The 11,029-nt window shown below is 40.8% G+C and overlaps 1 protein-coding gene across 1 annotated transcript in view; it reads right to left on the bottom strand.

The window, feature by feature from the left end:
• Positions 1 to 164: 164 nt before the first annotated feature.
• Positions 165 to 11,029, bottom strand: part of notch2 (notch receptor 2) — a 52,309-nt gene continuing 41,444 nt past the window's right edge. Inside the window, exons 21-34 of the mRNA XM_048208848.1 lie at positions 10,776 to 10,960; positions 10,094 to 10,226; positions 9,752 to 9,994; positions 9,524 to 9,636; positions 7,364 to 7,875; positions 6,704 to 7,054; positions 6,460 to 6,602; positions 6,154 to 6,358; positions 5,230 to 5,320; positions 4,986 to 5,139; positions 4,544 to 4,866; positions 3,979 to 4,126; positions 3,782 to 3,879; positions 165 to 3,677 (exon numbers count right to left, since the gene is read on the bottom strand). Coding sequence (XP_048064805.1) covers positions 2,286 to 3,677; positions 3,782 to 3,879; positions 3,979 to 4,126; positions 4,544 to 4,866; positions 4,986 to 5,139; positions 5,230 to 5,320; positions 6,154 to 6,358; positions 6,460 to 6,602; positions 6,704 to 7,054; positions 7,364 to 7,875; positions 9,524 to 9,636; positions 9,752 to 9,994; positions 10,094 to 10,226; positions 10,776 to 10,960 — 4,091 coding nt within the window. The 3' untranslated portion in view covers positions 165 to 2,285. The remainder of the gene's footprint in view (positions 3,678 to 3,781; positions 3,880 to 3,978; positions 4,127 to 4,543; positions 4,867 to 4,985; positions 5,140 to 5,229; positions 5,321 to 6,153; positions 6,359 to 6,459; positions 6,603 to 6,703; positions 7,055 to 7,363; positions 7,876 to 9,523; positions 9,637 to 9,751; positions 9,995 to 10,093; positions 10,227 to 10,775; positions 10,961 to 11,029) is intronic.

Here is an 11,029-nt window from a genome sequence, read left to right as displayed (position 1 = left end):
TAGATAGATAGATAGATAGATAGATAGATTTGATTTAGCATTTGACTGACAGGCTCTAGGACTGTAGGTTTTTCAACGGTTGAGAGTAAATGTTGATCAAAGGATGGGATGTTTAATGACGTTAGTTAGTGTACCAATGGCAGAAAGGGACTCATTTAGCCAGATCGATTTGTAAAGGTTTTTCTTTATTTGTTTCATCTCTATTTTAATCACCATTTGTCTTGGATTATTTCCAATACACAGGCTTTTGTTCTTTAAAGCACAGATTTTAATCTACAAACCACTAAAACGAAACATTTACTTCATTCTAGCATACTGTATGCATATATTTGGTGGACAGAAAAGAGTACAATAGGCATTAAAAAAAACCCAAAAACATAAAATTATATACAGCACATATTAAAAAATAGCTTTGCATAACATTTGGGTGAAAATATGATGTTCCAAAAGCTTTGCTTTGATCTTTATTTGGTGGACTAACACCCTTTAAATTCTTCAGTTTTCAGTACACTAAAGATCATACTGTTGAAGGGCCCTTAAGTGCTACAGGATATCAACTGTTTCCAAAAGGAATATGCCATATGGAGCCTATAGTACATAAAAGTTTCTATTTGCATAAGCACACTCTCTTAATATTGACCTTGAGCACACACAATATTACGGATCCACCCATCTGAACAAATATAGCATAAGCGGAAGTTCATAAGACCTTAGACAGTATTTTATCACCACTCTGGCTAATGTATGCATGCATTTCTAAATACTATTATGAGTGTTTATTTGGCATTTAAGAGACCCAGGGGCTTTATTGTGCAAAACACAGAAAAAGAATGTGATTGTACTAATCGATTTTATAAAGCTTTGCTTGAACACAAAACAGAAAAGGTTAAACAGTACATTTAAATTGTATAAAGTATGATTTCTAAATTACCAAGTGATTCAAACGGCTGCACAGACAGGATGATTGTAATTGAGAAAGAAAACACATGACGTATTTAAAACTCATGTAAATAAAAGGTACAACAACTTCAGAACTGCTTAAAATATTAATATACAGTAACACAAAAAAGCAGAACAAAACAAATAAAATCATAACAATGGGTACAAATATATTGTAAAAGGCACTGATAATATTACTTGTCTAAATGTTTCCTTTTCCGAAAAGCTCAAGCGGCTTGACGATGGCTGCTGGGATTCCTCTTCAAACCTCTGTCATGTTTGTGGTGCCACTGAATACTGCATACCATTTCAAAAGTAACAAAGTGGAACCCATTCATATTTACACAACTCCTTTTACCTCTTTTAATCATTGGTAAGGCAGAGGATAAACCGTAACAGACAACACATAAAAAGTAACATTTAACTATTTACACCACAGTTTAGCACTGAACCACACATGAATGAATGAGATGTATGTGGGCATGTGTTTGGAGCAAATTAATGCTACCAATCACAAAAAAATAAACAAGTACCACCAATTCATTAAAGAAACATTTCATCGCTACAAAAGAAAAAAAAATAAAAATTCTAAACACAAAGCTGACCCATAATATAAAAATATTATTTAAATTATCAGTTACAAGGGATAGTTTACGCAAAAACTTTTTTTTTTTTCATTATTCATTATTTACTCACCCTGATGTCGTTCCAAACCTGTACCACAAAAGATACTCATTTTCTCTTTATACAATAATGGGGTTCAAAACTTTGACTTTTATTGTATATTTAAAAAAAAAATTCTAAATATCTAATTTTGTGTTCCACTGAAGATGGTCTCACAGGTTTGGAACGTCACAAGGGTGAGTAAAAGATACCAAAATGTTCACTTTTCCGTGAACTATCCCTTTAAAGTTGGTACCAACTAAGCATATCTGACTTTATCATCATCAACAAAAAATGATCAAAGAAAGATGGCAGATTAAATGTGAAAATTTCCTTCAAAACATAAAAGGTTTGACTAAAATTTGAAATAAACATCCCCAAACTGAGGACAAAAACAGACCCCTTAGCTTGGCAGTGTAATTGTTCACTGGTATAAGTGCCTCAGGTCGTAGATGGCCGTAAACAGAGTTCCCCAGTCGTTAAAGCTGTTTCTGTTCAGTTCGGGGCTCCTGTGGGATAAAATATTCAGGCTAGAGGGAATTTACGATACGCAAACTTCACAGTCAACATGCAGAGTGTAACAAAGACATGGAGGGTGGAAGAAGGATAGTTGGCCACTCCCTTGGCAGCTGAAGAGAGAGAATCAAAACGGCCGTGCAATTAAACTCAAAAGGTCCGAGTTACTACGCGTATACAGTGCTGCGCTGGGACTGCTGGGACTGTGTCGGCTGTGCGGCCTGCGACGGGGGCTGCAGCTGGGCTTGTTCGGGAATGTGTGTGTGGCGGGAAGGAGGCATAGTGTGGGGGTTTGCTAGAGGGGTGGGGCTTGTGGTGACATCGGACCAGTCTGAGTTGGAGTGGGGGGACGAGGAGGACCAGGGGTCGGGCGATTCGGGCGAGGGGGTGAGGTAGGGGTGTTCGCTGGGATTGTGTGTGGGATGACCGGGGGTGGTTCCCTCAGAGCCTGCGGTGGCATAGCTGTGCTGGGAAGGTGGCGTGGGATATTTATCCACGGGGCTCTGGCGTGGCTGATAGGATGCCACCTGCCGTGCCTGGCTCTCTGGCAGCCCGTGTGGAAGCACGTGGTTGTGACCGTGAGGGTGCGGAAGGTTGTGCGACAGGCCGTGCTGCATTCCCACGTCTGGAATGGGGAACATCATACCCTGGTTGCAGTGCAGGTGCTGACCTTGCGTCTGATTTTGCCCCTGCGCCTGTATCTGCCCCTGCTGAGCCTGCTTGAGGAGGCTCTGCCCGCTGCCTGTCGCCATCATCTGGAAGGTGACGATGGGCGGCAGCTGCTCACGGCTCATGGTGACATTCATCGGGGTGAGCATGCCTGGGCTGTGGTGCTGCTGCATGCTGGTGTGGCCTGCGCTCATCTGGTGGGGTGACATGAGGCCAAACATGTGGCTATTGTAGCCGTGTTTGGCCAGACCCACCCAGCTTTGCTGCTGGCCCAACATGTGACTTACAGGGGGCAACATAGGCCTTGTTTGTGGGCTGCTGAGCAGAGGGGGAGAATTTGCTGTGCTGGAGGCGGCCACGACCTCTCCGGCATACGAGTGTGGAGATTCCAGGGAATCCACAGGTGACATGGTGACCGAGCTCTCTGAGAGACCGCTGGCTGCTTTGGTGACATTTCCTCCGGCTCCGGGTACGGCCGCCACACTCGGCCCCTCTCCTCCGGCTGGCTTCTTCCGCCTCTTGGCCTTCATTTCTTTCAGATCTTTGGCTGTCCCAGCTGCGACAGCACTTGCTTTTCCTCCTGCTCGCCGATTCTTTTTGCCCTGCGGTCCTGGACGCATGCCGATCATGAATCCTGTGCCATTTGTTCCACAGACCATCGAAGAGTGTCCTCCGCCATTGCCCACGTGATTAGGGCCGGAGTGTGGGCTGTGTACCAAGTTGTACTGGTCCAGCAGACGCACAATGTCATGATGCATTCGCTCTTGCGCAGTGTCACGAGGCAGGCGGTCAAGATGGTCGGTGATATCACGATTTGAATAATGATCTAGGAGAACTTGGGCCGCTTCAAAGCTGCCCTCTCTGGCAGCCAGGAACAAGGGGGTCTCCTCCTACATCATAGAACAAATAAAATTGAAGTGGTTGGCTGACACACAAAACATTTGTGTGTTTAAAAAGTGATTAAACATGCACATAAACAGACATAAAAGAGTACCTTGTTGTCCTGCATGTCTCGATTGGCTCCATTCTTCAGTAGCGCCAGAGTGGCTTCTACGTTATTGACAGCGGCAGCCCAGTGTAAAGCCGATTTGCCTGAGGATGAGATGAGCGTGACAGATATAAATGGGCCGTTTTATTTGCAGAATTTATTTCTTTTCCATTTATCAACAAAGTTCTTTACTCTGATCTTACCATGGTCATCCACTGCATTGACGTCTGCATGGCAGTGCACCAGTTCCTCCACCATACCCTCCACTGCCAGTCTGGCTGCCAGGATGAGTGGTGTGGTGCCGTCATTCATACGAGCATCAAGATCCGTGGCACGGTTCCGGATGAGAATCTAGAGTAAAACATAACAGTAATGATTGGTATGGGCACAAAAAAACAAAAACAAATAATGAATGTTATAAATAGTAATGTTAAAATAAATAATACTGTCTTATCTATTATATCTAAAAAAATAAAAGCAATTTTATAAAGATCTCACTATTATACTATTTTCATATATATATATATATATATATATATATATATATATATATATTTTTTTTTTTTTTTTTTTTTTTTTTGTATTTGTTGTATAGCATAACTATACGTTAATCACTGTTATTTATTAATTTCCATTATTTTTCCAGGCATAGAAATCACTAATTTAAAATTCCCTGATATTTCCAGGTTTTCCATGACTGTGGAAACCCTGCAATTCATTATGAAGTTAGGCTTAGCAGAGCATGTGGGTAGAAGCACACCCCCTTACCTGGAAGACTCCTTGGGCATCTGCTGCCACGGCCGCATGGAGAGGGGTGCGGCCCATGTTATCATGAGCATTGGCATCAGCACCAGCATCCAACAGTCTCTTGGCAGCATCTGCTCGGGCATATCGTGCAGCGAGGTGAAGTGCCGTCTCTCCGGTGCGATCTGTCTGGGCATTGAGCGACGCACCCTGGCCAATCAAATCGGTTATGACGTTTGTGCCAGGCTCGTCAGCGCCACTTTCCTCCTCCTCCTCTCCCAGCATGCTGCCACAATCGGGGCTGCTGCCATTTCGTAGAGATGCCAGCATGAGAGGAGTGAAACCATCTATAAGAATGAACAAGAATACAGAGTAAGTAAAACTTTTAAAGGGAAAACAAAAGGGCGAAAACATTCTTTCCTCATCTACCCAGATTGTGAGCAAGTAAGAGTTTCAGTTCATTAACCTGGTCCTTTAACATTGACATCCAGGCTGTCCATGTCTATGTCCGCCTGAGGGGGTGTGAGTGTGATGTCAGCGGCTTTGTGATGCTGCAGGGTCCACTCTCTCCTGTCCACTCCTCCATCCCCTCCAACAGGAAGCAATGGCTTATCCTCCATCTGTGAGGTTGGAGAGATGCATTTAGATGGATCATAAATACAGAGATCTGTTACTGTCATCTTCAGGGCAGTGGAAATACCGTCTCTTACCCTGGGTTTTTTAGGTAGATGATCATCCTCTGACCAATGATGGGTAGAACTGCCATCCATCAACCCTCCATCCTGTGACTTCTGCATGCTCCTAAAATAAAGTACAGGATAGAGGAGTAAGGAATGATTAGAGATGTCACCTGAAATTAACAGATTAACAGAAGCATGTAAAAAAGCTTCAGGCAACATATGCTCATTTTGTGACAGCATTAGCTGTTTTCGTCGTTGTGTCCAAAAACGAATACTTCCATACTATATAGAATGCGAAAAATAGTACAGTAGGCAAAAAGTCCCTGGATGGCCTACTACTTCCGGCAACATGCTGAAGTGCTCATTCAATAGACACTTTACTATCCCATGAGGCCACAGGAGAGGATTTATAAATGGACATGAAGCGACGCAACTCACGATGGTAGGTCATGTGACAGTAACAACATTGCAGATGCAGTACTTCCGAATTTTATTCATACTATATAGAACATACTTTTTTTAATGGTCGTGAAGTAAGTTCCAATTCAAATGTAGTACCTACTCTGTATGCGATTTCGGATGCACCGCCTGTCTTGTCAGTAAATGACATGAACGAGAAGATATGAAATTGCCCAACGTGTCAATTTAATTGAAACCAATATAATTTAAATGCATACACTGTCACATTGTAAATACGACTACTAGTAGTGTATAACATGGTTGAGACTGGGTCAGAATGATCATATTTACGAGATGAATGCACAAGAATATTGTTTAGTGGGAAACCTGGGATTTTGTTCGGATAAACAACATATATTTCCTGTAATTCTCTGTGGCAGTACAAGTACAATAAAATCCATAAAGCTTAAGTTACACACTTACATTAGTGCTAAAAAACATCTTTGTCAGTAATTGAAAACTGAGATCATTTTGGAAGTTTAGGTGCACACTCACTTCATGCCAAAATCATCCTGTCCCACTGGCTCTCTTCGCTTGCCGTCATTCTTTGCTAGAAAGCCGTCAGGAAGCCATAAAGTCCCATGCTCGCGTTTGCGCTTGGCAGCCAACACACCCAGCACCAAAATCAGCATGATGATAGCTGCAGCCACGGCAACCAGGTACAGGAGAGTAGGCACAGGGGTAGGTACATTCTGATCGCCTGAGGTGGAAGAGATTGATAACAAAGATTATAAAGAGAGAACAACATGGTGAAAAATACAATTGCATTTTACTGTAACCCTGTTTTGTTAGTTCACTTACTGCTCACGGAGTAGACGGGGTACGGAAGCTCCGATTTCAAGTACTCGGCAGCTATGAAAGCCGCAGCCTGATCTGCACTGGAGATGCATTCTTTCGAGTGCTGAGAACACTGTCGATTGTCAATCTCTAGGTGAACCTTTGATCTAAACCATGGAGACATCCAAAACCATGTTAATTTATAAAAAAAAAAATACAACAACATTAGGGTAAAGACAGTATTTTCATTTTTAGACAAGGAACATACCCAATAATCTCCTTCTCCAGCTCTCGTTTTCCACGTTGCTTCATAGCAGCGATACCATTTTGAATTTCATTCTCCTCAGTTCCATAATATGCGTACACCATAGGTTTCTTATTATCATCCAGCTTCACTCGCAGGTTGGTGTGGAGGAGCGTCCCCAAAGACCGCAAGAAACCCTTAAGGTCACCCAGCAGCTCCTCAGGCTGCAATAGCACCACAATCACCAGTGTGCCATCAGCTAGCTTGGGAGGAGTGTCTGAGGCACAGTCCAGACCATCCCAGCCACATGCTTCTGTGTTGCAGCCCTGGTTACAATGACCATTGGCGTAATGATCTGCACAGTATCTGTCATATCTAAGAAAAAATTAAGATAAAGAGAGAGATAGATGGGAGTTAGAGACAATTAAGTGCAAAAAGTGCAAACAGTAGTATAGTAAATAAATGTCACAAGGCTAGGGATCCAAAAGTATATAAATAACGTACAGTTATATATAAAATGTAAACATAAAATATTAATATATAATAATCATAATGTTACAGTACAAAAATACAGTAAAAACTGTAATATTCTGAAATATAACATCTCTTTAGGAAATGTCTTTATCTTTGCAATTTTCTCAAAGTGCAGTGATCCTCTAGTGAGATTTACACTGGGACACATACTTGCAAGTGCTTGTCGATGTATGATTCTGGCATTCGAAGCCATCGAAGAGGCAGCCTGCATTGTTGCACTGTGGGTCACAGCGGCCATTATGAAATAAGTTCCAGCAGGGTTCCGATGTTAGACAGTTCTTCCAGGGCTTGTCCCAATGGAGCGTACAATCGCCTCCATCCCACTCGCACTCTGGGTTCTTACATTGCGGGTCACATACTTTGTCTCCCGCCCGCACTTTACACTCCAAATAAGGGCAGGAAGGTTCAATCATTTGACAGGTCGGCCCACTGAATCCGGGTGGACACCGGCAGCTCAACTTGTTGGAATCATCTGGCATACAGGAGCCACCGTTTTGACACATGCAGGGTTTTGTACTGCTCTCGCAGTGCTGTCCGGTGAAACCCATTAGACATTGGCACTGCGGGCGACCCTTTATCTCCACACAGTGTCCGCCATTCTGACAGCGCAAACTGGCACAGGGGAACATCTCAAAATCCCCACAATTGAAGCCAGTGTAACCCTAAAAGAGCCACACAGAAGGCATCAGATGTCAAAACTAAATCAAATCACAGCGCTACTTTACAATTAAATGGCTGGAGGCTATTAAGACAGCAACAGTGAGTGAAAGGAGAGAAAAAGATGAGGAAATCAGAGTTTCACTTCGTACCTGATTTATGAAGCCTCAGTCTTTAGTGCAAGCATGAGAGTAAGGAAAGAACAAGCAGCCTTGAGAAAAAGGAAAATTTCCACTCAAAGCAAAGCAGAGTCAAGCAAAGCAAATGCAGCCGTTAAAAGGTTGTAAGAGAAATGTCGGAAAGTACAGTAAGAGACTCATTAGTCATTAAAATAACCCTCCTCCACCTCTCAGGGAGCAGTTTGTGAATATTTAATAGAGGCTTTATGTATTTACCAAAATTATGGAATGCTTCAGTACGATAGTGGTTACTCTGTCTGATATTACAGATTTAATTTAATTTAAATTTAGTCATATTGGCCAATATTGGACATTTAATTGTGCATGTTCATTTTCTCTATTTTTACATTTAGATTACCTTTGCTGTCATCCAATGCTTGCTTAAAATTAATCATTATATTATTATCATTATTATTAATTTTTTATTTTATTTTACAGGACAACAGTAAAATTACATTACTAACATTTATGGTTGTCTTTGTTTTCAGACATTAAACCATTGAGATTTTATTTTGGTGGAAAACCGCAGAGAGAACTTAACTCTTCTCTTTGTTGACATTATGAATTTGGGAAGATGATTGGCGCGTGTTACGTTCCCAAATGCAAATTATAAGCGACTCAAACACACAGCACAGCGCAGTCAGAAGCAATCCGTGCATTAAATAAATGTATTAGAAAACGTAACATTTTGCAGTTTATTTAGTAATTGTTTAAGGCCATTTCGCAATTTCAATCGTAATACAGTAACCAGGTCGGATAATATGATCGCATCCCTGTATAATGAAATAACAGGGAAATAATAATTAGTTTATCTGTATCGGCCACAATTTTAATATGGGTGCATCCCTAATAGAAATCAAGTTAATACACAAGATTTGTTAACACTTTATTTTACAGCGTCTGTTACACGTTACATGTACTTACTTTAGTAATAACAGTAAATTATGCATAATTACATGCAACTAACCCTAAACCAATCTCTGTTCCTAACCCTATAGTGAGTACATGTTAATTAATATTACAAAGTACATAAAAGTACATATAATTACACTGTAACACTGTAAGGAGTAAGGACATATTAAAATAAAGTGTCACCAAGAAAGTTAGAAAGTCAGCCTTTAAATACTCTGTAGTACAGAAAAGAAAAAACATTTTCTTGCCATGCACACATACAGTACCGTTCAAAGGTTTGGGGTCAGTGAGATTTCTATTTTCAAATACATTATAATACAACTTTCTATTCATCAAAGAATTAAGAAAATTATTAAGCAGCACAACTGTTTTCAACAATAATAATAAATAAACATTTAAAATGTAATATTATTACACAATATTACTGTATTGTATGTTTTTTATGTAAATTACAGCCTTGGTGAGCATAAGAGACAAAAAAAAAAAACATTAACAAAACATTACAGACCCCAAACTTTTGAATGGTATTGTTCATGCATATAAATATTAACACTGCACTTACGGGTTGGCAGGTACAGCTGTATCCATGTACTGAACTCATGTTCATGGCACATCTGCCGTTGTTGTGGCATGGCTTGGACAGGCACAGATCCACCACTAACTCGCAGCGTTGACCTATAGGGAGATGGAGAGCACAAAAGAGTGTGAAAATAAGAAAATTGTTAATTGGAACCACTTTCAAAAAACGAGAAAGAAACATTTATTCTATGACTCTAAAATGAAACCTCACCAGTATAACCGAGACGACAGCGGCACTGATAGCTATTGGTCAGCGGCACACAGTCGATGGTGCCGGATGGGTTGCAAGGTCCAGAACGACACTCATTCACATCTCCCTCACAATGCACTCCAGTGAAACCAGGAGGGCAGGAGCAAGTGTACCGCCCCACACCGTCCACACACTGGCCACCGTTCTTACAGCGCGGGCCAAACTCTGGGGCGCATTCATCCACGTCCACCTCACACTGCAAACCTTCAGAACAGAGAGGAGATGTTCAGGGGAAATTTGGATATCAGTGTCACATCTGCACACTAAACGTACAGCAATAGGAATCAGTCTTTCAGTCTATACCTTTGGTGCCCGGAGGGCATGCACAGGAGAAGCGGTTGATCAAATCGATGCAGGTGCCTCCATTCCGACAGGGATTCGACTGGCACTCGTCAATATCATATTCACAGTTCACACCCTGATAACCTGCTTTGCACTAAAAGAGAAAGAGAGAGGTTTATATATTAGAAGATGAACAGATTTCTCTATCTATTGTATACTATTTCTATATATACACCACTATTTTAATGGGGTCAGTAAGATGTTTTAATGTTTTTGAAAGAAGTCTTTTATGCTCACCAAGGACCATTTATTTGATCAAAATACAATGTAAAAATATTTCACAATATTAATGTTTTTTCTATGTGTATATATTTTAAAATGTAATTAATTCCCATGATGTTAATTTTTCAGCAGCCATTACCAATGTCACATGATCCTTCAGAAATCATTCTAATATGCTGATTTGGCACTCGAGAAACAAGTTGTGCACTTAATATTTTTAAGAAACCATTTTTTTTTTTTTTTTGATTCTTTGATAAGTTATTTGTAATATTTGTAATATTATAAATGTCTTTATAATGTAAATTTTTATCAATTTGATGTGTCCTTGCTGAATAAAAGTATTCATTTCTTTCAAAAAACATTTTACTGACCGCAAACGTTCAAAGGATGTCATATATCAATGTTAGTAAGAGAGATGTACCTGGCAGTTATATCCACCCTGGTAGTCCACACAGGTCCCTCCGTTTCTGCAGGGGCTGGAGAGGCATTCGTCCACCTCATCCTCACAGTAACTGCCCATATAACCTCTTTGACAAATACACTGGTGTGTGTTGCCTTTGTCCATACACCTTCCTGCGTGCTTACAGACCATGTCCACTGCCACACCTGGAGCACATCAAATCTTTCATTAAGGATTTTGTTTTGTTTCGTTTTTAGCATTTCAAAACAGTTATA

This window comes from Megalobrama amblycephala, linkage group LG12, assembly GCF_018812025.1.
Source record: "Megalobrama amblycephala isolate DHTTF-2021 linkage group LG12, ASM1881202v1, whole genome shotgun sequence".
Taxonomy (NCBI): Eukaryota; Metazoa; Chordata; class Actinopteri; order Cypriniformes; family Xenocyprididae; genus Megalobrama; species Megalobrama amblycephala.
The sequence above is the reverse complement of the archived record's forward strand: the minus strand, read 5'-3'. Positions and strand labels throughout refer to the sequence as shown.